Here is a 27618-nt window from a genome sequence, read left to right on the forward strand (position 1 = left end):
GCTTCACTTTGTTAGCAGTAAGGCAAAAAGCATTAGAAAATTAGTCCAGCCAATGAGGGGCAGGTTCAGTGTTGGTAAGCCTGCTGGCTGCTGCGCATTAGCTTCAACACCTCTGATCCTGCTGAAGAAAAGCAGAGGATTACAGAATTTAGGTAGCCAAAATGATTCGGCCCAATAGCAGCTTAAATCTGATCACCTAATGAAACTCATGCCAGCTTTGTTATGAATAGCCCCACTAAGATTATTCCAAATTGGACCTGATTGCAAAGGGACCTGGGTCCAACTTTGGCCCAAGTCCCACTAACTGGAGCTTTTTCTCAGCCCAGATTGCACCCCCAAACGTAGCCATATCTGGCAGCCAAATATACGGGCCAAGTCTGGCTCACATTTGGTGCTGACCCAATTCAGATGGCTACCTCTTGACACATTATAAATATATGATCGATGACTGGGAGGAATGCAGGATAAGCGGTTGATGATGGATGGACTGGGAGGATCGCCATATAGCCTAAGGGAAACTTCAAAGCGCCAATAAAGTTATACCTGTGCAAGACGTATACGGGAGCAAGACGCCCTAAAGGGTAACACACACCCCTGTGTAATTCTAACAAAAAACACAAAACATGTTAATAATTTTTAATATAGTAAACCTGGGCCTCTTTCAGCACTAGAGATAGGCTCTTGGTTGCAGTAGAGAAGAATGCGGAGGAAGTCGCTCGGCGCAGGCCGGATGTGGACGTGGCACAGCGCTGCAGCAGTTCCGCTGAATGTCCGCTTCTGACTCCAAGAAGGGATTAGTGAGAAACACCCCGGGACGACATTGGCTTCATAGTTTATCGGCCCCCGGGTTTTACAGTTTGTCCCGAACAGAGGATAGCCTTACTATTTACAACACTTCGGAGGTATGTTTCGATTTGAAAGCAGTTAGTGTGTGACAGGGGAGCTGCCCGGCTTGACAGGGGGAGCTTGGCTTTTGGTACGTTTGCTAATGCTAGCTACTAGGGCTAGCATTAGCAAACGAAATACCTGGCGGTCACTAGCTTAGCTGGTAGGCTAACATTTGCTCCCCCCGGTTTGTGGCGATTTGGTCACAGCTGATTCAACCACGACTGCTGTCATCATGATTCAAACTGGTTGCTAACGTTAGCAAGCTAAGTCAGCCCTCACGAGTTGGAAGTTTGTTTAATCAAAGGTGTTGTTTGCCGTTTCGTCTCGCTGGTTAGACTCGTAACAGTTGGCCATATAACGTTTATGTGTTACTCAGGGTCTGTGTGTGGAGAGTTTGGTTGACATGTAGACTTGCTAATGTAACGTTAAGCTAGCTGTTGAGCTGATCGTAATGCGGCACTGAGGTTATTCCCGTTAGCACACTGCTAAGCTCGGCTTTGCTGTTGTCACACTTCACCCACACGAAGCTGGCGTTTGACTTTCCTGTCACATGTTTCTTACTCTCAAAGATTACGTTTCTTTGCGAGTTTTAAAATAGGTTTTGTAGTATCTCGCGAAATTGCTAACCCATTTCCTTAATTGTGCGATCTAGCCAGGAGAGCAGATGTGGGTCACTCGGCAGGCCCGACATACTAAATAGCTGTACGGCTCCCGATTGTATTTCTCGTTGTGGCACCTGCACTGCTGAATTATTCAAAGGCCGCGCTCGTTTAGCTCGTGTTTGTCTGTTAGATGATACTCGTCACTCCATCATATAACGTTAGGTAAGTCCAGTCTGCAGAAGCCAAACGAATAAACAACCTATATCCGTACACTTCTGTGAGCAAGGTTGACGTTGACATGTGTCCAGGAGTAATCATGCTCATAAAGTTGACTGCCCCGCTACCTTTAGGGGATCAGCTCATTGACTCGACTGTAAGGGCCTGTAATTACATTCCCTTGTAGACATTACACACCATCTTAACTGTATCAGGCATTTATTCTTACCCTCATAGCTGAGAGAGTATTAGTTACTAGGTTTGTGTCTGTTTTGCTTCAAATGATTTGACTTGCACGTGTGTAAGTTTAAGTAGTGTTGATTTCAGTGTGGGCACCTTGTCTTAGTATGCATTTTCTTCCCCGATGTGAAGCATTTATTGTTGCTCAGCCAGTGGGTGTAAACCTAAATGTTAGTGACTAAGATGCAAGTTGTGGGTGTGGCCACAGCAAACATAAAAAGCTAATAAAGGTGTCACTGAAACAGCAAATATTAACGTCATGAATGTCTGACTTGTATCAAAGTGTAAGAACTTGTAGAACTCAAGGTGTTCGTTAGTTCGGGTGCAATATGGAGACAAACTCAGTATGTCTGCTTAGGACGGCCTTCAATTCTCTTTGTCTGTTTTTAGTTAAAAATGTAAAAGACTGTTGCCTCTTCTTCTTAAAAGAGAGATTTGGAAGTAAACATTATTTCTGAGATCATTTGTTTTTGTTTTTTGAGGTTCTCTTTGTTGTCCACATTTTCCTCATAGAGCAAGGAGTGCTGTGTGGGCAGCTTCTGGAGAGAAAGGCCGGCCCTTCAGGCTCAGGAGCCAACATTGTCACAGCAGCCCAATAGTGTTTCTGTCTCACTGGCTCTTACACTCCACACATCCTTGTGGTGAAATCTCTGTTCAGAGCCTGGAAACAGGATAAACAAGTGTAGTGTTAAATCATGATACTGTGTTATTGTTTATAATTGTCTCACAATCTCATCCAGATTTAGTGATGAACTGAGGATGAATGTAAACCAGCACACTCCAATGGCCTCTCCATATGGCCAGCCCCAGCCTGGCTACGGCCAGCCCGGCTACGCACCCCTGGATGGGGGATACCCTGCACCCTACGCACCCTACAACGGCCCTGCTTCAGCCTACCAGCCCGGGGCTCCACCACAAGGTAAACAAGTTTGAGTGAGTGAGTTGAGTGTGAATGACAACAGGTCAGCTGTGGGCTGACCTGTTGTCACCTGATGCTCATAGAGCCATAACGTTGGAGTGTCCTACCCACTTGCTTCCCGCCATGCGATTGTTCATGTATGTTTGAGAAGAACCCTGTGCCTATGCATACTAATCTAAATCTCGACTGCCCTCTCATTTGTTCAAGTTGCTTTTAGCGTTTCCCTACATCTCTCTGTATTTGCCTTCTATTCCTCTTGTATTGCAGGTTTTTCTCCTTTCACAAGCTTTCCCTCTAAGGCTGTGGCTGCCAACCCAGTCTCTGACCTCTCCTCTCCTCTTGACTTAGGTAACTGCCTCCTCTCTTTTTCTTGCTCATTTCACACTCCACATGCTCTGCATTCATCAAATCTTCTCCGTACCTACTGGCTTTATTCTCACTTCCATGAAAAAGAAAAGAAAAAGATCTTTTGAGTCTGCATTAACACCAGTGACTGTTAAGCCTTGCAGCAAACCTGTTACTAACCTTTATATTACCAGACATTTGTATTACCTTGAAATGTGAATTATGCTTTTATTATGTAAGGTAGATTTATCACACATTGTGTTGTTATTTAAGAGTCATGTTTTCTGTGTGGACATCAATTTTTTATTAACAAAGATTCTCATACTGTCATGACTGCACAATTAAACCCTAAAAACACATTTGTCGACCGAAAAGTTTAGTAGCTATATTTTACTGACTTACCAGCAACATCTTAACATTGGCAGATGTCTGGTGTTTTCAACCTTGATCACAACATTGATCCCATAACTGACCCCTTAGCACGAACTCTTTGCTACCCAGCTGCTTTCAGTATGCAGTCTGTGCTCCTAACCCCAGAGGCAAAATCAGGGAATGTAATCAATAAGTTCTACAAATGTGTTTAGGTGCGACAGTGGCATATAGTCATGTTTAGCTTGCGCTAATATTGTCATGTTAGAAAGATTGATATCGGAATGAATTCAGTTTTCGCAGGGATGATTATGCTTTTTGCAGGGATGTGTGTAATGTTTTGTCCCTGCTTTTCAGGACCTGCCAGGGGTCCTCCCGTCTCTGGAGCCCCACCAGTCTCAGCACCTCAACCATATAATCAGTTTAGTCACAGTCAAGGGGACATGCAGAATGGACCCCCACTTATGACACAGGCACCACCCAGGTAATTACATGTTGATTGTTATTATTGTGTATTTAGGCGTGGGCATTTATGAAACGCTGCTTTTTTTTTAAGCACAATATAACTTTTAAATGTTTTGAATTCACTTTAGGATTATATTTTTATTGGTGCTTAAAAATGTATTTTCCTACTTGAGGTGTGTCCACTTTCCACTGGCAGGTTACAAGAATTCTGCATCTTTCAGCTCATTCAAGCAATTAACAGAATACATTTAAAAACGGCAAATAACTGTACTGAAATTGTCTAAAACCTCATGACTTATTGCTCCGCCAAGAACACTGGAGCAAGCCAACCAAAGCATATCATTCAAAATCACACTCAATATGATGTGTTATAAGAGACAGATTATGAATTGTAATAGCACATGATACTAAGTTTTATTAAAAAGGAATTCACTTTTTCCACTAGGAGCACCAGCACAAAATTTAGGACACCACTTAATCAACATGCAACTCCCCAGGGCCCTAAGCAAAACTCTGCAGACGGGCCCTTCTACCTCACATTAACATAGATATGAATTTGTAGAAGAAAATAAAGTATTACACTGAGCTTTGTCTCTGCTGCCTGGTAATTATTTCAGTCAGTCTTTTTCATTTTAGATTCAATATTTCGTAAAGTCAATTCATTACTTTCTATCTTGCGTTAGTCCAGAGTTTTGACTAAACCTTGAATGAGAGACTAGATAATCATTGTCTTGTTATATTATTATAAAATGATGACGCCCATATACTGTCTAGACTGTTCTGCACAGAGGTTGCTGCTGGAAAGTTTGTACGATGTTATCTTTTCCGAGCTGCAGTTTATAAACACTGTTGGCGTTTATCAAGCCTAACAAATGGATTTTTGTGGATGTTTGTAACTTAAAAAATCACATAACACAGCCCTTAAAGCGGCTGGCATGCAAGAAGGATGCAGACAGACCAAGAGATGTGCTGCCCAGCTAACGTTAGCAGGACAGGCTAGAGAGAGACGCACTGCAAGCTAGCACAACAACTAACGTTACTGTTACGTTACTATTGCTGACTTCAAACTTGGAGAGAACACAAGTTTTCCTGATTGATTTTCCCGGCCTCTTTTCATGACCAGAAGGATGATTCTGCTCCATCCTCTCATTGAAGTTGTAAACACTGACGCTGCAGTGAGAAGACAGACAGACAGAGCGGAGTCTTCCCTTGCACTGTGAATGTGTTTTGAATTTTACAAATATTCAAATGTTCAGCTCTGAAAATGGTCTTTTCTTCAACGGCTAGAGGATGCAGAATAGGTTTGGGCCAATAGACTATGCCATAAGACTATGGCGATGGCTGACAGACGTCACTACACATTGAGCAGTCATCGTGATTGTAAAACCCCGCCCCCCGACAAAAAAATCTAAATCTTTCACATTATACCGCCATGTGAAAGCAGGTTTTAATCACCACAAACATTATTATTATAATATTTTACACACACACACACACAAGAGGCCTACACCTCAGATAAACACACCGGCTTGCCCCGCCTCTCTCTGTCTCCCCCCTTCTACTCCACTTTCTCCATCAGCAGTGCATTTTATAAAGTCGCCTAAAACTCACAGAACTCGTCTTTTTCCCGTATTTTTCCACCCACGATTTGTTATCACGGCAGCAGGTGAGCCGCTTGCGGGCTTGTTAATGCCCCAGCCTATCAAACAGCCGAAACCAACATCTGCACCCTGTGTGTTCAATGCTGCTTGGTCCGATACCTGGTCCGTACATCACGACCACCCAAGCCAGAGAGAAGGAACAGAAACACCTGAAGGGGGCACTTACAGCCTGTGGATACCCCTAGCTTTCTATCATTGTTTGTGCCTAACTTTGATAACATTTTAATCCTTGGTGATTTTAACATTCATGTCTGTTGCCCTTCAAAGCCATTGGTTAGCCAGTTTCTGCAACGTGTGGACTCATTTAATCTCTCTCAGTGGGTTACTGGTCCTACACATGAACATGGACATACACTTGATCCCAATCTTGACCCCATGGATTTTAATAACTTTAGGCCCATTTCTAAATTATCTTTTATGTCCAAAATGTTGGAGAAGGTCGTTCTTTCTCGACTCTCCTCGTTTTTAGCTGGAAAAAAAAGTGCTCAATAACTTTCAGTCTGGCTTCAGGGTACATCACAGAAAATGCACTGCTTAAGGTACTAAATGATTTGTTGCTGTTTGGTGATACTGGAAATTGTGCTATTTTACTCTTGCTTGACCTCAGCGTGGCTTTTGAAACCGTTGATCATGATATCCTCCTGGATTGCTTCCAGCAAGGAGTTGGTATTAGTGTTTTCAATCTTACTTGAAAGATAGAACCTTTTCTGTTAACATTGTTAACATTTCCTCTTCTTCAGCAGCAATTAAATGCGGTGTACCTCCAAGGTTCAATCCTGGGGCCAATCTTACTTTCTTTGCATATGCTCCCCTTGGGCTCCATTCTCCGTAAACATAATGTATTATACCACTGCTATGCTGATGATACACAGCTGCACTTACCTCTGAAAGAAGAAATAATATTATTTGGTTCCCCTAACTTAATTGAGGAATTATCAAAAAATCTGGTCCCCCTGTCCATTAATGTAAAATCCTTTGCTATGAATTTAGGGGTTATCTTTGACTCAGCATTAAAATTCAACAAACATATAAACTCTGTTGTTAAAGGTAGCTTTTTTTCATTTAAGGACCATAGCTAAACTTAAACCTATTCTCTCTGTAAATGACCCAGAAACTGTCTTGCATGTTTTTATATCCTCCCGAATCAATTACTGCAATTCCTTGTACCCTGGCATCTGTCATTCATCTTTATCACGCTTGCAGCTTGTTCAAAATGCAGCTGCTAGATTGTCCCCAATATTGGCTGCTCTTCACTGGTTACCAGTCAAATATAGAGTCGATAAGGTGCTGTTAATCTCTATTCTTTGGCGTTTAGAGGCAGCAGTGCTCATGTTTTTATTGATCTCTTTTGTATTTAACTGTGTTGTTTCTCTCTTATTGCTGTATGCCATTAATTGTTTGGTCTGTTTTATTTATCTGGTTTTAATTTTTATGTCTTACTATGTCTACTGTATAACTTGTCCAGCACTTTGGTCAACTCTGGTTGTTTTTAAATGTGCTTTATAAATAAACTTGACTTGACTAAATGGACCTTTGTGGAAACGGCCATAAGATCCAGGAAGAACAAAACTACAGGGGATGAGGAAAAGAAGGTCAAACACAACAACATTGTGATTCCATATGTGTCTTGAGTATCAGAGAAACTCAGAGGATTTTCAACAAACACAACATCCCTGTGTTTTTTAAACTCACGAACACGCTAAGACAGATGCTGGTACACCCCAAAGACCGCACCCTCAAGCACAAGAGAAGCAATCTAGTGTATGCTATAGACTGCTATGCTGTAGACCTGTATATTGGGGAGACTAAACAAGTGCTACACAAACGCATGGCTCAACACAGAAGGGCCAACTCCTCAGGTCAAGACTCTGCAGTTTACTTACATCTGAAGGACAGAGGACGCTCGTTTGAGGACCACCAGGTGCACATTTTAGACATTTTTTATTGTTTGAAAGGGGTGTCAAGGAAGCCATCTACACCCGGGTTGAGAAGCCGTCGCTGAACAGAGGAGAGGTTCTACGCCACCACTTATACCCCACTTACAATGCTGTCCTTTCATCACTTCCCAGGAGACTTAACAAACGTAACCTATTGGCCTCAGGTGAGGATGCCAACGATGGTCGTTCAGTCTTGGCCTCAGGTCCGACAACGGGTGTTTTTTGTCCAAAAGCTGGATCTCTGCTCCCTGCTCCTCTCTCCCAAGTTTAGCAGCTCTTTGACAGCCACCAGATTTTCCATCTCCCGCTCTGCCTGGCCCTCTCCATACAACGCTCTGAAGCCGTCGGTGACGTACGGACAATCTCAACGTTGATAGGCTATCGCGACTCAGCGTCATGTGAATTCCTTCGCATTGCCGTCGCTTCGCCTTTGCGTTGCCAGGCACCACCCCCTTTGCGTCACCCGACAGGAAATCGCGGCTCTACGCGGCTCTGCGTTGACTTTATATGTAAACTCACCGCCCCGAATGTTCTCTTCGCATTTGGTCTGAAAGCACCATTTGTTTCCCTACCAGTCAGTCAGAACTCAAGAAGTCCTTTGGATGGGGGACGAAATGTCTTCTAGTATGTTCAACCAAGTCCAGTTGCCCTTGACTTTAACCTTCTTTGGACTATATTTCAAACAGCTTTAAGATGCAAAAAACGAACAGGATGAATAATCACTGAAGCAATTGGCATATTGTATTACATTACCTTATCTAGCCAAGGTGTAACTAATTGTAACAACTCATGCTGCACAATTTGTTTGTATTTTTGATTTCACCCCTTAAGAGTTCTTATAGCACAAATATTGTATTCATTTCACAGGTGTAATTTACACTGGGGATACTGGGGACATGTCTCCATCACTTTTTTTTGAAGCATTTGTTAAATATGTTCTGAAAAATGGCTTGAAACAAGAAATGGTAAAAAAAAAAAAAAAAAAATTAGAAAAAAGAATATACTTGAAAGGTTTATTTGCACAAAAAGAGAACATGCAATGCCTTTTTAAATATAGAAGAAACGAATGTGCATTGTCCTAAAAAAGTATTTTTAAAAGCTAAAAATAAGCTGCTGAGTACTGCATTATATTCTGTTTGAATTGTCATCTGTTTCACTTTATATAAATAAAGACAATTCTACCATAAATTGGTGCAGAAAATGTGTTTAGTGCTCAAATATTAATGTTTTATAATAAAATATTTTATTAAATTCATGTAACTTTGTAATTAATTTTCTCTGTCTTAAAATTCATACAGATTTTTCATTATACAGCAGTGAAGTTGATATTAAATTTCATCCTAGGTAGTATTAAAAAGATCTTAAAAAGTTAAATTTAACTTTGAGAATCCTGGGGTTACCCTGATTCATGTAAAAACAGAAAAACAGTTACTCATATACATGGCTAACAAATCAGCGTGCTCCAGTAGAAATCTAGTCGGGGAATCCAGGTTTCTCTAATCCTAAACCCCAATTATGGAATTCGTGTTTACATGACGTTTGAGAAATCAGCCTAATGTAGTAACCCAGTTACTTGAGTGCATGTAAACTCACTGAACGATTTGTCTGTTTCCAGGCCTGCTGTGTCTCAGCCATACAGCCAGGGAGCTGTGAACCTGTCAGGGCCGCACCCCTCGTATCCCCAGCACTACGCCGCCCCATCCGCAATGCAGCAGGTCACTAACCAGATGACTGGGATGCAAATCTCCTCTGGACTGCCAACCCCTGCAGGGCCAGGATATGGTAAATTTGGATGGATTTATACTGGCGTGCAATTACTGGAATAATTATGTGATTGGTGATTTGATGTCTGATGTGGACTTCATTAATTTGTTCCTTTTGACAAATGTATTGTAGATGCATGTATCATAATCTTTATGTCACCTGGAGATAATCACACGGCCTGTCACTCTCTCCTCAGCTCCACCTCACAGCTCCCAGCCTCCTGCCAGTACCGCCTACTCAGCCGCACCTCCGCCCTCTTACACTCAAGCCCCTCCCCTCGCATCCCAACCACCACCTCCCAGTGGTCCTGCAGCTTCTCAGCAGTACTATGGAGGCCCACTACCTCCTTCTCAACAGCAGTTCAACTCTTCTCTTCCCCCTACCTCCCAACAGCAGTTCACCTCTTCTGCACCGCCGCCTCCTTCCTCTCAGCAAACCTTTCCTCCCTCATCCTACTCAGGTCCTGCACCTCCACCCAGCCAAGCTCCTGCTCCTCCTGTGTCCCAGCCACAGCAACCTTTCCCTCCAAGCCAGCCCCCCTTCTCCTCAGCACCTCAACCTGTCAGCCAGCCTGCCTTTGTCTCTGGCCCACCGCCCCCTGCCCAGGGCTCCTTCCCGCCAAGAGCACCCCCTCCTTCCTCTCAACCTGGGTCTTTTCCTCCTCCAACCTCAGTTTCCTCGACTCAGTACCCAGGCCCCATGCCACCTCAACAGCAGCCCCCTCCATCCCAACCACCCCCCTATCACTCAGGTCCCCCTCCTCCTGGTGTTCAGATGCCACCCACTTCCATGGCCCAGAGCAACCACCTGCCTCCAGGACCACAGGGCCCACCAGGCCCTCCTGGGGCCCTGCAGCAGCCTCCATCTCAGCCTGGCATGCAGGGAGGATATCCTCCTCAGCAAAATGGTGAGGAGACGGCCACTCAGTGAAAGCTAGATCGATTCTGTTGTTTTCTCGTCACTAAACTATTTTTTTTGTTCTCTTTAGGTGCATTTGGACAGGTGAGAGGCCCTCAGCCTGGCTATGCAGGCCCTTATCCCGGCCAACCAAACTATGGAGCCCCTGCACCAGCTCCGGCCCCTGCTCCCCAGAAAAGACTCGACCCAGATGCCATTCCTAGTCCGGTGAGCAAACACACACACACACATAATTTTCTAAACCAGTTTCCTAGTATACGATACAACACCCATGCTGACTGTTGCTCTGTTCCCCTGAGTTGTATGTACACTCATTGTTCAGTTTATTAGGTACACCTTCACAATCTAATGTAATCCAATACAGCCGTTTTATTACATATATATATATATATATATATATATATATATATATATATGCATTATATTCAGAGATGCTCATAATATTCTGTTGAATAGACTAGTTGTTGAATTGAATTGCATTAGATTGTACAGGTGTACCTAATAAAGTGGCCACTTAATGTAAATGTTTTTGCATGTACTACTTAGGGCTGTGCAGTAATTCCGTATTACATCATCTTTACATTGAACTGGATTTTTTATGATATTATCATATTGTAGTATCATGATAACCAGGTCTGTTATCTGAATGTATGATACCAAGCATTTAGCCTAAAGTCAGTTTTATATGTTTGTGAATATCATATCACAGTCACAGTTTTAGTTCAAGTTTGCAGTGGACTTTACTATGCAATATCTTACTCAGAGTTACTCTTGCTCTTAGTTACACCTATAATTGGATAATCTCTATTGTCTTAAGTTTTTCATGGCTTTTTATTTGTTATGTCTATTGCATGCATGTGTGTCAAACAGGCTACTGGTATATTAGTCTATATCTACTTTTGACTGTCATAGTCAACAATACTACTAATCTATACTGCTGATCAGTTTCTCTCTCAGTAACAACAATGCTGCCTGCTACTCAGCAAAGTCTTGCTGAGTTTTCTCTTCTCACACTCCTTTTTATATATTTACTCTTTGTATTTACTTATTTTGTCCTGTTTTGCACAATTTGCTGGACAAACTTTTGAATGTAAAGCAAGCCTCTGACATGCCGGCTGTGCAGAAATCAAGACATAGAATAGATCCAGACGCTATCCCCAGTCCAGTAAGTTTCCTGTGTGCCTGCCTTTTCCTCCGCTTCATCCTGTCCTCTCTGCCGGCTTGCACTAACCCACAGCTTAAACCTCCTCTTCTTTCCTTCTAACCCCTCAAAGTCACAATGCGAAAGATGGGCTCCTGTCGGACATAAGGAAAACTTAGACTTATGTCGTATGTTATGTTAAAATGTTAATGTCATGTCATCCCTGCTTATTACTGGGTTTCACCAGAATCTCTCCAAAACATTGATGCTGACATCACACGTTTTGGTGTCTGGTGTTATTCCAGCCGTAATGCCCAAATATCACCGTCAGTCCAAAATGAAAGTAGTTTGATTTTGGGGGAAAAATGCGTATTTGCTTACTTGCTGAGAGTAATATTGATACCAATCTACTCATATTAATATTCAGGTCTTGTTCTATGTACCGCGGAGTTCGCATAGAGCACTGTTCACAAACATTGGCCTGATATTAAACTATATTAAAACATGAAATGGAAGGGGAAAGCACCGCTTTTTTTATTTAGTGATTTATTTCTACCGTGTGGCAAAGACTTTACCAGTGGTTACACTGCCAATCCAGCCATTCAGATGGCTCTTTTCTTCCTTTTTAGGCGGGTCTAAAATTGACAGGGGGCTTGTGGGTTAAGTGATTTAATAGGACACAAAAGACGGAGGTGTTAATAATAGTATATTTCTACGGCTTTCACTATTCTTGATGCACGGCGTGGCTGTCTTGGATTTGGTGTTTGGTGTTGGTGGGGTTCTGCCGAGTTAGAAATGAGTTTGGGTAATAGACTATTTCTTGGCTGGGAACAGTAACTTCCTGATGTGTCCGCTGGTTTCCTGTCCACTGGTCTTGGGAATCAATTTTCTCATCTCTGCAAGAAAGCAAATAGGGGTATTTCCCAAAATGTTGAACTGTTCTTATAAGAATCACATTTGTGTCTTAAAGGCTGTGATGAGGTTTATTTGAAATAAAAGTAATTATTTTGGCCCTCCACTTATCATATGCACTTGATCCCATAACCCTGTGTTGGTTATCCCTACTGCCTGTCTCCCACCTCACTGTTTCTGTATTTTTGATCAGGACTCAGAGGCAGCCCATCTTAGTTTAGACAACTTGAGTGCTTGTCAGCCCGTAGGCTCAGACAGCTGCCCCCTCAAAGCCACCTCCTCTGCGTCCTGCATGCTAGCCTGCAATGTTTTGTCTTACCCACAGTTCCTTGCATTAATGGCATGCCTTGATCAATCCTGTCGTTTTTTTCTAGGGGGTGTCGTTTAATTTGTTTTTTTAAGTTAAATCTACTTCTGCATGAATTTGTACCATCTGTCACCTTTAGTCATGGCTTGACTATGACATTTATCCACAGACGTTGGTTTTCAGTGTGTGTTCAGTAGCTCAAGATGTGTGCGTGTCAGGGTTGTGGGAAAGTCATCTCCTGCATGGGTGTTAAATGTTCCTCTTTTAGACTTTGTGACACCCAGGGACAATGTTTCATGTGCTCTTACATGTAGTTATGCTGTAAAATACATATGGAAGTTGTGACATTTATTGTGCCCCCTCTCTCTCTGTCTTAGATCCAGGTAATAGAGGATGACAGGGCTAAGAGCACTGAGCCATTCACCACAGGGGTCAGAGGTCAAGCCCCACCGCTTGTGACCACCAACTTCCAGGTCAAAGACCAAGGTAGGTTGTACTTCCTATGAACACAGTCATATCTGGCAGCCTGTCAGTTGTTGAGGAAGTGTTATTTATTCACTTTCCTGGTCCTTGGTTCACAAAATCAAACTTGCCTCCCTTCCACCACTAGTTACTACAGGTGTTACGGATCGTATTTTACCCAACGGTTCAGCACAAAGGTGAACCACAGATTCACTGCAAAGTTTAGCCATCATAGTGTGAAAAACAGTTTTACTACGACTGTTTCTTTTTAAAGTAATCATTCTGCAAATTGCAATGCAGAGTTGCAGTAAAAAGGTAGAAAAGACAGACGCATGCTATGTTTAACTCTGAAGCTCAGTGATTGGGTAAGGGGAGAGTGACTGATTTAAAAGCTGTTGCTTTCGCATTCATTGAGTGAAATCCCATACGCTGTGACTTTTGGCATGTTTAGTGGTGTAACTGGGACACAGGGCTTGCTTGTCATCATAATAAACAATCAACATAAAATAAACATGAAATAAACATCACAATTGTATAATCAAATAGATTATACAATTGTGATGTTTATTTCAGCTTCAGTGATATCTGCTGCCTTCCCTTAAGTGATACACAGCTCCACACCAGAGAAGAACGAGGTGTTGATAGGCTAATACTCGTGATGAGTAACTAGTCAGTTGGTGCTGTGGGCGGGACATTGAACTATACTACAGAGTGGTGACTACAAAAAGAGAAATCCGACTACATGCCAGTCAAAGTAGCGTATTTTGAAATTATTTAACCCTAACTTTCCTTTTTTTGATGATGATGATGATGATTCAAATCTCTAACTCAAAACCACGGAATGATCCAACCTGTGAGTTGTGTTTATCCGTTGCACCCCTACTAGTTACTAGTAAAACATAAAGCAAAACAATTGAAGAAAGTTCCATCTGAGAAGGATACGATGTTGACCGTGTAGAGATTGGGATGGTGATGGAGAATCCGTTTCTGTGTTTAGGGAATGCCAGTCCTAGGTTTGTCCGCTGCACGGCCTACAATATGCCTTGTACAGCTGATATGGCCAAGCAGTCTCAGGTGCCACTGGCCGCCGTCATCAAGCCCCTCGCTACACTGCCGCCAGATGAGGTGAGCGATGCCCTGTACTCTTTCCACTTTCTGTCCATGTATTGTAAATGTTGTAAGCCCCACTTAGATCTGAACTGTAGCTATTATTGCATGACACATTATCCTCCCAGAAATAAACTGGGTCAATTTAAATGCATCCCCCTGGGCATCCAACAGGCATCTCTCTCTCTCTCTCTCTCTCTCTCTCTCTCTCTCTCTCTCTCTCTCTCTCTCTCTCTCTCTCTCTCTCTCTCTCTCTCTCTCTCTCTCTCACACACAGAGTTTAGATAGAGTTAATCTGACCCAACAACAAGGTTCCTTTGCTTCATCTGTATGTTCCACAGTGCAGCTCTATCTTCCTCTGAGATTTTCTGAACAGAACAGTTGAACGATCTTAACCTGATTTTGAAAAAGATTAGTTTTCAGGGCAATGCCTGATATTTAGTACATAGGATGCCTGTAATGTCAGTGGGATAATCTGTCTCAAAATCTCAGAGGTGGGAGTGGCTGCATGACCTTGTTTCATGCACATGTGCAACCAATATCCATTTGGACTAGTTTTTCATTACGTAATTTTGGTAGGCAAAACAACTCTACATAAAAGAGGGTGTAAATATGAACTCATATGGGAGTGAAACACACTCCCTTTTGTTTAAATAATTGTGCCGATATTAAATAAAGTCACCCTCGTAGTTAAATTGTATGAATCAAATCTGTCAGCTGCAGATATTCAGATTATTGGATAAGCGTTCACTGACTCCTTTTTTTTTGTTGTTGTTGCAACTCTTTGTCAGACCCCTCCATACCTGGTGGACCATGGCGAGAGTGGTCCAATCCGCTGCAACCGTTGCAAGGCCTACATGTGTCCATACATGCAGTTCATAGAGGGAGGTCGCCGCTTCCAGTGTGGGTTTTGCAGCTGCGTCACAGAGGGTGAGTTTGTGTCTGTGTTTGTGTATTTAAATTTGTTTTCTAAACTGAACTCCCTGTGCTAATGTTATCCATTTGACCTGCTCTTTTTCCATAGTGCCTCCATATTACTTCCAGCATCTGGACCACACTGGTAAAAGGGTGGACTGCTATGACAGGCCGGAGCTTTCGCTGGGCAGCTATGAATTCATGGCCACTGTTGACTATTGTAAAGTAAGTCCTGGGTTAAAAAGGATTCCTTTCTGCCGGAAACACACCTTTTGCTCATTGGACTCATAGATTCAACAGCCACTATCATTGTTCTTAGAGCTTTGTTTTAGTATTGCAATGGTCTTCCAATTTATAGTGTCCGCTGCATACAGACTAAAATAAAGGGTGCCCTTTTAGATACTGAGTTTCCCTTGGCTTTTAGGGTGCTGCAGGGGTGACACCAACACTATTATCCATTGATGGGATTCAATCAGTGATTACATTATATTCTTTAGAAGGAGATGTAAATTTTATTTGAATCCTTTCAGAAAGAGATATAATCTATGATAGCATACAAAATATTGGTGTTGACTGTTGTACACTTACCGTTACACTGTTACACCAAGCTGGTGCTGAATTCAGCAAATCAGAAAAATGAAGGTCCAGTCTGTGTGGTTGATATGTTACCATTATTTACACAACGTCATATATATATATATATAGCATTTGCTCCTCTTTAACAGAACAACAAGCTTCCTCAGCCTCCAGCCTTCATCTTCCTGATCGATGTGTCCTACAACGCTGTGAAGAGCGGCATGGTCAATATTGTCTGCCAGGAACTCAAGACCCTCCTAGACTATTTGCCCAGGTACTCAAACACATATATACACATGGGATGGACAGGAGGGCAGGGAAAGGAGCATGGACTGATGAAACGACAGATGGAATAGATTAAGAACATGCTAGTAAGGATAGGAGGAAATGAAGTATGCAGCAAGTAGGAATAAAGGAAGATAAAGCAAAGAATGAGAATATATAGTGTAGATAAAGAGAAAGGAAGGAAGCAAAATGGAAAGGGAAAAAAAGAAAGGAGTGATTGAAAGAAGGAAAAACATTTCCTCTTTAAAGTGGATTTACTAAACACACTTCCTGCTCATGTCAGGAAATTTAAACTTGACCATTCTCCTGTTTCTGTTCCCCTGTGTCTGTGTTCAGGGAGAACCCAGAAATTGACTCAGTGGTGCGGGTGGGTTTTGTCACCTACAACAAGGTTTTGCACTTCTACAACGTCAAATCGAGTTTGGCCCAGCCCCAGATGTTGGTGGTGTCAGACGTATCGGACATGTTTGTACCCCTGCTCGATGGTTTCCTGGTCAACGTAAATGAGAGCCGGCTAGTTATCGAGAGGTGGGAAGACATAAACCAGACACACACACACATTAACAGATGCATGAGGTGTGTGTGAACAGACTGATTGATCTGGTTTAATGACACACTGTTTGTGATTTTCCAGTTTGCTGGACCAGATCCCAGACATGTTTGCAGACACCAGGGAGACAGAGACAGTCTTTGGACCCGTCATACAGGCGGGACTGGAGGCACTCAAGGTAACTGTGGTAGCAGAAAATACATTTTACCTATGTGCATTCTCAATCATATATATCATTTACTTTGTGACCACTGTACCTACCAGTATTTCAGCTACAATGATAATCTCTGAAATTGTTTTGTCTCATGCCGACTCTGTTCCTTTGAGAACTTGAGTGTCAAGGCTGAGAACACGTCCCTCGTAGACAATTATCTCAATGCAATAAAACCCTTAGTTATCCTTTCCTCTGGGCCAGAGGCTCCAAATTGCCCTTGGGTACTCTGTTTAATAAACATCACAAAGGCAACCAATTGTTTTAACTTCTTTATTTGTTCAATTCTCCACAAGGATATATACCATTGCCACCACAGTAACCATATAATTTGTTCTGGTTTCCTAAGTCTGGAAAGTCTTAATATATTTATTCAAAGGTGCTTTGTGGACTTTTCCTGTAAACAGAGTTTCTGTTTACATCCATTGTTACTCACCAAAATGCACTGTGTGTATCCTTGAGGTCTTACAAACTTGATGAACGCATTAGTCTTGTTCCTCAGTACCTTTGTTGCCAAATTGTTGCGTATTTTGGCACATTACCACCACCTGTGGATCATTATGAAAATATTGGCAGGACTTTGTGTCATGTCACCCATGTGTACATGCATGTGCACAAGACGCATATAACCGCTGACCCCACGGAGTACCTTTTTGTATAAACAGAAAAATAGTGCGCGTGTAATTTTTTATTTTATTTTTTTGCTCTATTGGAAAGCTGATGTTATGGAGGCAGACAGAAAAACATGGGAGACAGAGGGTATGACATGCAACAAAGGTCCACAGCCAGCAATGATTTTAGGAACTCTGGAAATACACCTTTCCGTTCATTTCATGTCCTGGAGCATAAAGTTCCCAGGACATTTTGGATTAAAAAGGGATAATGGTGTGTGATGTTTCTTGTTGTAAAAACGCCTGAAGTGACAAGTTTATATTTGAGATATCATTGTCATCTTTCAAGAACTGAACAGCAGCCCTCAAAGAATCGCATTGTGAAACTTAAAATGTGACTCAACAGGTTGACTCAAGTGGATCTTGACCCAGTGTTAATCCATCCGGATACATGACACGAAGTGTGTAGAGTGCCGCTGACATGTCTGATGATTTGTGTGTTGCTGTGTGTCGCTTTCAGGCTGCAGACTGTGCAGGGAAGCTGTTTGTGTTTCACACCTCTCTGCCCATCGCAGAGGCTCCTGGGAAACTAAAGAACAGAGAAGACAAGAAGCTGATTGGGACAGATAAGGAGAAGGTAAACACCAGTGCAGCAAGCTGTGCTTTATTTTCCACTCAACTCTAATGCTACAAAGTGATGAGTTTAGTAGTACATGTCATTGCCTTTGGGCAAGAAAGTACCTTTTATTAGCACAAAGACTCCACACTGACTCTGCTTCCTCTCCTGTCATCCTCAGTCTCTGTTTCAGCCCCAGGTGGGTTTCTACAACACTCTGGCTAAGGAGTGTGTAGCCCAGGGCTGTTGTGTGGATCTCTTCCTATTCCCCAATCAGTATGTGGACGTTGCAACGTTAGGGGTGGTTCCTGTCTCCACTGGAGGTTCTGTCTACAAATACACCTACTTCCAGGTGACAACAACTCTCCTCCTCCTTCACTCTCATTCTGAAACTGATGTAGGTTTTTTCTCACATGGATAATCATTAGGCAACCTGCTCGAGGAGATTTTCTTAGCGATTTAGGGTGTTTTATGATGTGCTGTAGCATCTCCCTTCATGCAAACATGTTACTTTTGTGTAACACATGTTGTGTTTTCTTTATTCTAGGCTCAGACAGACAGGGAGCGATTCCTGAACGACCTGAGGCGAGACGTACAGAAACTAGTAGGGTTTGATGCCGTCATGAGGGTGCGAACCAGCACAGGTGAGATATTCCCCCGCTAGAAAACAAAAAAGACAAGAGAGATATGTGATATCTGACTTTATGACTCCTCGTCTTCTGCCTTTGCCATCGCCCTCCCCTCAGGTATCCGAGCTACAGACTTCTTTGGCTCCTTCTTCATGAGCAACACTACAGATGTTGAGCTAGCAGGCCTTGACTGTGACAAGGCCATCACGGTCGAGTTCAAACACGATGACAAGCTAAGTGAGGATACGGGGGCACTCATGCAGGTGTGTGCAATTAAATCCTTTAAAGGAGAATCCTTCATAAGAAGGGAACAGATTTTATTTATAGTTTCCAAATCAGCAGTTTTAAGATCCGAGTGCTTCCAAGCACCAGTGATCAGGAGTCAGATTACTGCTGATTTTCATATCCTACAAAGTGCTGTAGTAGATTGTAGTCACCTAATCTGGCACCCCTGAAATTAAAAGTCAATAAATCTGGCATCAGATTTAGTTCGCATTAGACATTTATTATGACAACTAACAGGATGTAGACTAAAGCCCCAGTGATTTGGGATTAAGATTATTGTTTTAAAGCAGTATGATGCAACACTACTAACTTGTACTGTTCTATGTTTTAATGGTGCTGGAAGGCTTCATGCACAGCTAGATTTAGTAAATATGGTTATGTAAAAAATTAAAAACAAAATGTCAACTGTGCCAAAGCCAGTCAATTTGTAGGAAACACAGGTCTTGTTTGTTTCCCCGTAGTGTGCTGTGCTGTACACCAGCTGCAGCGGCCAAAGGCGACTCCGTGTCCACAACATGGCAGTCAACTGCTGCTCTCAGCTGGCTGACCTCTACCGCAACTGTGAGACCGACACAATCATCAACTTCTTCTCCAAATATGGTGAGGGCAGAATATCATCTTCATTGTTTTTCAGTGTCAGGTGATGGGGGCTAGAGATGAGCGTACAATACAGTACACATCCAGCATTGTACTCTAAAAGTCTAAATAAGGTGAGAGTGGGAAAGGAATGAATAACATTTTCTAGAAATACTATCAAGCAAACCCCAGCTGCTCCAGTAGATATCTGCAGCTGTTGTTGATAGCTTGTTGGTATGAATGTGTGCAGCTTTGTAAGTTTGAAGCAGGGCATCATTCACTCACCATCCACAGGATAAAGAAAGGTGAAAGATGGTAAACTGCAGAGAGTTTATCAAAAGCCAGTTGTACTCCATTTTCTTTCAGAGATCATGTTTTATTAAATCATACATTGGCCACTTATTTCATTAATTCCTAGTAATTGTCACAGTTTATATGTATAAATGTTTGTTATTGTGTGTTGCAGCTTTCCGTGGCATCCTCAGCAACCCCACTAAGGCAGTGAGAGACACTCTGGTCAACCAGTGTGCACAGATTCTGGCCTGCTACAGAAAGAACTGTGCAAGCCCCTCATCAGCTGGTCAGGTACTGAAAACCTTTTAGCTTACTGTATAAATACCCAGCAGACATCACCTCCATTGTCACTTCTAGTATTACCTAGTGTTAGACAAAGATCACTTGTAGTTCACATAGAGTAACATAATATTGTGTTCAGTGGCAGAAATGGAAACATATTGTATTAAACAGAAAAACAAACTAACAATGGGTGTGACCCCATTTCGCATTGCTCTAAAAGCTGTTTTATTGAAAAGGAAATAAATTTAGAGGACAATAAATACCAACGTATCTCAGATAAAGTTATGAACTGTTACCTTTGTATCATTAAGTATCACTTTAGGTTTTTATATCCCTAAGGTTACGTGTGTGGTTGTGTGTTTTCCAGCTGATCCTGCCAGAGTGCATGAAGCTGCTACCGGTCTATCTGAACTGTGTGCTGAAGAGTGACGTTCTGCTGCCAGGAGCTGACGTCTCGTTGGACGATCGGGCTTACCTGAGGCAGCTGATCAGCTGCATGGATGTCGCGGAGAGCCACGTCTTCTTCTACCCCCGCCTGCTGCCACTGGTGAGACCACACACACAACAACCCAAATGTCTCCTGTTGTCACGTCACCTATTAGATGGTTAAGTAAAAAAAAAAAACTGATAAAACCTCAAACTTTGAGTCCATCTTACTGGCCCAGGACCAGTGTCCACTCACTGAACCCTGACAAACTTAAAATAGCATCACCTTTGTGACAGTGTGTGAGTTTAAGGGGAGGGAAGGGCTCAAAGTGCTGTTAGGAATATAGTAGCGCATTTCTGTGATCATCAAAGAGGCAAGGCTCATATTTGATATGTAGTTTTGTTAAAACTGCTTACTCAGTATGATAATTGCCTGTGTGTGAAAATAAATCTGCATAACCATGCACTCATAGAACAAAGAACCTGACATTCTTTTTCATCATCCCTGTTTTTATCATTAGCTGTAAAGTGTTTGTATCCTCTCATGCAAAGTCTGCAGAATTGTAGACTTAATCAGATCTGTGTTTAAAACAGCACAGGGCGCTGCAGTGCACTCTGGAAAGTTATTTTGGTTATCATTTGTCACGATAACAAGGGAAACATTAGAAGTACAGAGTTCACGTCACAAAGTAATCTGCTAGTATATAATTAACACTTGCATCTATTTTATTGGCCAATGCCTTGCCGTGTGATGTTGCGTTGTAGCAAGAGTTGAGCCAGGTTCAATTTGTTTTGCTGGAGCCCCCTGCATTTGCACTCCCACTGCACCGACAGACTGGCTCCATTCAAATGAATGAGGGTGCTGCCTTTTTCATGCTGTCTGTCTAAATACAGCCGTACACTGGACCTGGGCTTTTGTCTATACAATTCAGTTTGAACCCCTACAATAGTGATGTTTAAAGCTAAAACCTGCAGGCTTTGCACACTCTAGTGTTCAAACTCTGACAAAGAGAAAAGACAAAATTTTTTTATATTAGTCTGAAGCTGAAGACGCAAACATTTACCCTTTTATGCATTGTTATTAATTCTAGATTTGAAGTTTCAGCTTTTTTGAGCTACAGTGAGGCGATGTTGGTACATGATGCCTTTCATGGATCTGTGCTTGTGTCTAACTTCTCACATGGATGTCAAGTGTGGTGTTTTATTTAAACAGCTTCGGTGACTCATATTTGCCAATTGTACCAGTGTACACAGGAGAGAAGTCTCTGTTCATAAAAAATGTTGTTTTTTGACTAAATGCACTGTATGATCAGTAGATGGCAACACTAACATCGTCGTCTAATATTGTTTCTTCTCTTTGACTTTCCAGACAAAATTGGAAAGCGGGTCGTTGCCAGTAGCGGTGAGGGACTCAGAGGAGAGGCTGTCTAAAGGCGGAGTTTACCTTCTGGAGACGGGACTCCACCTCTTCCTGTGGGTGGGAGCCAGCGCTCAGCAGGAGCTGCTGCTCAACATCTTTGGCACACCGAGCTTCAGCCAGATAGACCCGGCCATGGTGAGAGAAAACGGATCTGCTTCCATGTTTTTCCTGTTGATTTTAGCTGTCTGACCCACTGCCTGCAGCTTAAGCCTAGTTTTTGTTCATTAGGGAGCGCCATCCAAATTTCACAAGTTGCACAATAAACCATGCTTTATTCAGCAGGATGTTTCCTGCTGTCCTGCCTTCATCAGCGTGGTATATGAGGTTGTTTCCAGTTTCTCTCTGTGCACTCACTTCCATCTTTTTAAACAAATGTTTTTACAAAATATAATATTAATTTTATTTATTTATTTTATATGTTAACCTATTGTTGGGTAAACATGGTTAAATGTCCAATTTAATTTAAACAAAAATATTAAATTCCATTCCTCTCCACACTTTATACCAAGGAGTAAGAAGGCAACCGCTTATTTTTTTAAACCAACTAATAGTTGTCAGCGACATGCAGTCAAACATTTTAGAAACCATATCCCTGTGTATATAAAACCCTTGTTTCCATATACAGTTAATATACATAAACTGGAATATTCATCAGCGTTTCAGATAAATGAGTTAATTCATGTAGTTGCTTGACCTGTACTGTCTTATTAGTTTTGGATTATAAGTGCCATGTTTTTACAATTAATCTTAATTTGGTGCAGGCGACAAATTACTAACATTGTTTGAATTGTGTTATGACAACGTGATACTTTTACTAAATTCTGTCAGATTTAAGATTATGAATCGATTAACAAATGTCTAAAAATCGATTATTAAAAGTTAATTATAACATAATGTCGACGGAACGCAAAAGGCGGAACTCACGAAAGTGCCGCGACCGGACCGTCTGCGGAGCGCACACAACAGAGAGACCGGTGTGCACCTGTATTTGACACACCTACAGAGTGAATAACCACACTACTAAAATGTCACGCAATCATTAATATCAAAGCTCAAGTGATGATTTTAACACACACACTGCGAGCATGGAGACACTCGACGCTCGGCAGCTCTTTGTGTATCTTATGTGTGAGTCCGAGCGAATGAGAGAGAGCGAGCGGCAGAACGAGACGGTGAGAGTTAGCGGAGGAAAACATTAGCAATAAGTTTTAGTCAGGTAGTAAACGTGCAGCGTAGGTCGCAGTGTGACCGTTAATACAAGTCTGTAGTTTCCCCAACGGCTGGAAAAGTGAAGGCTGTTAGCGCTAGCTAACATCTCCCCTGGACAAGAGCCTGCTGTCTGTCCCCCAGACTCCGGAGTTTGGGGACAGAGCCTTCTGCGTCACAGCCCCCACCCTCTGGACCTCATCCTCACAGAAATGCTCCCTGTCTGGACACTTTCACAAATCTACTAAAAACCCAGCTCTTTACCAAGGCATTCACTCCTGAATGACTTTTTGTTGTTTTGTAACGATGTGTAAAGCGTCATTGGGTCCCGTGAAGTGCGCTAACATATTTATTTATTTAGCTAAATTTGTAACTAAGTAATATTAATTATCAGCTGTATGTCATTACTAACTAACCTACTAGTCAAGGGTTGAGAACATCAGGTACAAGCTTAGACTAAACTGGTGTACAGCTCTGTCCTGTGTACACATACTGTAGGCTATATCCTAATAATTAACTTTATATGTCTGATGTTAAAGAAATGAGGGACCATGGAGCTGAGGTTAATAAAGTAAATTAGGGATGCAAACAAGTCCTTTTAAGCTAATTAGGAGATGTTTCTTTTGGATTTTAATGTGCAAATTAAATGCTTAGTAATTATCCAGGGATCCTGTATAGAAAATGTGATGCATTAAGATGAATCGATAATCGTTTTATAATCGAATTGCAGCCCTCTGAATCGTAATCGAATCGTGAGGTGCCCAGAGATTCCCACCCCTACCAAATGTATTATTCAGGAAAGAAAAAAGTAGTTTTTGTGTGTGAAGAGTCTTTTTTTGTGATGTAAGGCATAACAGTGGAATACATTTTATTGCAGTAAACATATATTTTTATTGTTGCATACAATTCCTGGATTGTGGTTCCCAGTATATTTTGTTTGAGAGAAATATTTGAATTGTTATTGCCTAATGGATTAGACTAGCCCTGTGTTAGTGTAACTGTCAAAGTTGTATATAATTTCTGAATGTCACGGCTCTGGGTTTCAGACAAGTCTGCCAGTGCTGGACAACCCCTTCTCTCAGAGACTCAGAGAGATCATTGACTCCTTCAGAGCACAGCGATCACGATACATGAAGGTAAACTTTCTCTTTTTCTTTCCTTTTTCCTATTACCCTTTCTAATGTCTTTAAGCTAAAAACAAATTGTACCCCTTTTTTTGTTTTTCTGCTCTGTCAAGTTGCCGGGTATTTTTTAAAAATGTTTTCAATATCCATGCCAGTATGGTAATACTGAGTGTCAATATTGATACCTTGCTTTGGAGAATATAGACATGCTTTTTACAAATCCCTTTTTTCTATTTTACAAAAGATGCTTAACTTTTAAATACATCAGTGTCAAAACAAGACACACAAACAGGCATTTTATCTAAGTAAAATTGCATAAACTTTTAACAAGGTAAAAATATATATTGGGAAATAACTTATCTAAAAATAACAAGAGTCTATGTATAATGCCTGAATTTTGATGCCTAAGGTCGATCTGAAACAACAACAATAGAATTAATTGGCAACTATTTTTGATAATTGATTAATCGTTTAAGTCATTTTTCAAGCAAAATTGCCAAACTTTCGCTGGTGTCCGCTTCCCAAATGTGAAGAATTGCTAGTTTTCTCTTCTTTTTTTTTTATATATCATTTTTAGTAGATGTAGACTGTTAGTCAGAGAAAATAAGGAATTCGTAGAAGTAACCTTGGAGTGAAATTGTGATAATTTTGTTGGTTTGTTTTTTACTGACTATTTCTAGACAAAAAAATTAATTTATTGAGAAAATCAACTTTGAAAATAATAGTTAGATGCAGCCCTACAGTTTTTGATAGTGGATTGTACAGACACATTTGGACATTATTAAGGCCCTACTCCTGCTTGCTCTCTCTTTCTCACACTTGTCTATCCTCATGTTTGCAGCTGATGGTAGTGAAACAGGAAGACCGAACCGAGCTGATATTCAGGCACTTCTTGGTCGAGGACAAGAGCGCCAGCGGGGGAGCGTCATACGTGGATTTCTTGTGTCACATGCACAAGGAGATCCGCCAGCTTCTCAGCTAGGCTTACAAATTCCCACCTTCACCTGTATGATCCCATCCCCAGTTCACCCTTCCTTTTGAAAGAAAGCGCTTTATCTTTTTTTTTTCTTTTTTAAAACCTAATAAACTAAAGCTCTCCTTGCTGTCTGTCAGCCGAACATCACAGACCAGCTGGCAGATCTCGTAGTGTGTGTGTGTGTGTGTGTGTGTGTGTTTGTGAGTGAGAGAGAGGGTGAGAGAGAATCTGATGTTAACAGAGCACAGCAGGAGTGAAATAACTGACTAGGGAGGGTAGTGTGTGTGTGTGTGTGTGTGTGTGTGTGTGTGTGCGTGCGCGTGTGCACAGTTGAACAATTATGTATGCAACAAACCGAGTGAGTGACGGAGGCGGCTGATGTTGACTGTAGTCTGTGTATTGTCTGTATTACTAGCACTGAAAGGCTGCTTTGGGTGCATAAACGACCCAAGCAAACACTTTTTATATGATTAAATCCCAATAGAGTGAAGGACATCTACATACCAAGACATACATGAAATTAAATAAATGCTGTTCTTTCTGTCTCTTCTCTCCTTTAATCATGGCCTTAGTACCCCCTCCCCGTGTGTGTGTGTGTGTGTGTGTGTGTGTGTGTGTGTGTGTGTGTGTGTGTCCAGATGTGAGAGGATTAGTCGCCCACTGTCTAACCATTATTTTCTAGGGTAGGCATCTGAATTTAAGCTCAGTTTAACAGCTCCAATTGGAGTCTGATGATCTTTTACCTACAAAAAGCATTAAAGAAAGTATCTTGAAATGTGAAGTCTGGTTTTAGTGTCCAAGGGTAAACTGCAAATCAAGGTGCACATGGCTGCTGTGACTGGTAACCAGTCATTACAGTAATCGCTATAATCCAGATTTGTTTAAATCCGCTTCAGTTGTTTTTACCATATTTACTGCGAACATCTGGCTCAGATGTTTGGTCACTGATGAACCAGATGTGCATGTGAAATTGTTGTCACGATTCTGTTACGAGAGGAAGCTTTCATTAGTTCAAAGTCTATGCAGCAAAGAGGACGGCCAGACACAAAATAAAAGACGAAAGAAATCAAAGACGGGTGTGAACTTTTGATCTCAGCATCACAACGATGGGAAATGCTCCTCATGGTTGTTTTCTGTGGATGACATGTAGTGCAGCAGACTTTATATTAATCAAACATCTTGATGTCCGAAGTTGTACAAAAGCATTTTCCAGCAGACAGAAATGAGCACAGAATGACGGCGTATAAATGGACATCAGTTTATGTTTGCAGATTTTGAGTTGCCTCTGCATTGGCAATGTTCTGTGTGTAAATAAAATATATAATCTGTACAGAATTAATAGAAAATAACAATTTTAAAGACCTGGCTGAACGGCTGTGGTTTGTTGGTGGTTGCTCTCTCTGTCACAAAAAGCCCAAATACAAAATCATGGCTTTTACTGAGGAGAGGAAGATGCCTCGTCTGGCTTTTTGATGTGTGTGTGTGTGTGTGTGTGTGTGTGTGTGTGTGTGTGAGAGACAGAGAGAGTGTGTGGTGTCGGTCCTGGTGAATTTCTCCTAAGGAACAGAGGGATTAGCCAACACATGCACGCACGCACACACACACTACCCATGATCTAAAATTCAGACTTCTTCATTTATTACTTTCTGTTCCTCTTAACAATGTGACTTTTGTGTTGTGTGTGTGTGTGTGTCTGTGTGTCTGTAGCCCTCTGTTCTGTCTTTATGTTCCCTGGCTTTGATTGGCCCACCGTCTTGACTGTAATCTTAATTTCTGTTCCAATTTTCTTTGATTTGTTGTTTTTTTTTTTTTTTTTTTTTCATTGCCTCTTGGGACTGCTAATAAAATGATTGTTTAAAGTTGAACTCCACATTGTGCTTCTCTGGTGGGTTTTGTGTCCTCACTGTTGGTAAAGCTTTATTGCGAATTATATGTATACATTTTTTAAATTTCATCAAAATATGTTACATTTTTATTGCTGTGAAAGTGACATCTAGACCACTGTATAGACAGTTTTTACAAAACTTTTTCCAAATTACACAACATTTTTTCACTTCCTCGTGCAGATAGATTTGGTTCACACATACAAAGGAAGTGATTTACTATGCATTCCTGCTAACAGTGTGTTCTGTGGATTGTTCAGACTAACAGCAACACTTTCTAGAGAGATGGTGCTGTAGAATTACCTTAATGTATTTTTTCAATGTCCACCAGAGAGCACTGACAAGTTTATTAACTTTTTTTTAACTGTCAAATGTCCAACTCAATACATATCTTGGTCTCCAGCCTTGCTAGCAGCTCAGTGTTTTGAGCTTGTGCTAACGTCAGCGCCCTAATATGCTTACAGTGACAATGCTAACATGCTGTTGTTTACCATCTTAGT

General features: G+C 41.6%; 1 protein-coding gene across 6 annotated transcripts; it reads left to right on the forward strand.

The window, feature by feature from the left end:
• Nucleotides 1-713: 713 nt before the first annotated feature.
• Nucleotides 714-27105, forward strand: sec24c (SEC24 homolog C, COPII coat complex component). 6 transcript variants are annotated; one of them, XM_046068215.1, is made up of 25 exons: nt 714-902; nt 2687-2865; nt 3133-3213; nt 3937-4063; nt 9258-9424; nt 9603-10313; nt 10395-10531; nt 11421-11489; nt 13062-13170; nt 14144-14271; nt 15045-15183; nt 15278-15393; nt 15894-16018; nt 16366-16557; nt 16664-16757; nt 17922-18038; nt 18199-18369; nt 18565-18661; nt 18764-18909; nt 19393-19531; nt 19974-20092; nt 20451-20630; nt 21879-22064; nt 24182-24271; nt 25101-27105. In XM_046068215.1, exons 2-25 carry the CDS (start codon nt 2706-2708, stop codon nt 25239-25241), a joined length of 3741 nt encoding a protein of 1246 aa, XP_045924171.1. In that variant the 5' UTR covers nt 714-902; nt 2687-2705; the 3' UTR covers nt 25242-27105. The 6 variants fall into 6 exon arrangements, with proteins under 6 accessions (XP_045924171.1, XP_045924170.1, XP_045924173.1 ...); XM_046068214.1 differs by lacking the exon at nt 714-902 and adding an exon at nt 1304-1712; XM_046068216.1 differs by lacking the exon at nt 714-902 and adding an exon at nt 2568-2587.
• The last annotated feature ends 513 nt before the right edge of the window (nt 27106-27618 follow it).

The sequence above is a fragment of the Micropterus dolomieu genome, linkage group LG14 (genome assembly GCF_021292245.1).
Source record: "Micropterus dolomieu isolate WLL.071019.BEF.003 ecotype Adirondacks linkage group LG14, ASM2129224v1, whole genome shotgun sequence".
In the NCBI taxonomy this organism is placed as follows: Eukaryota; Metazoa; Chordata; class Actinopteri; order Centrarchiformes; family Centrarchidae; genus Micropterus; species Micropterus dolomieu.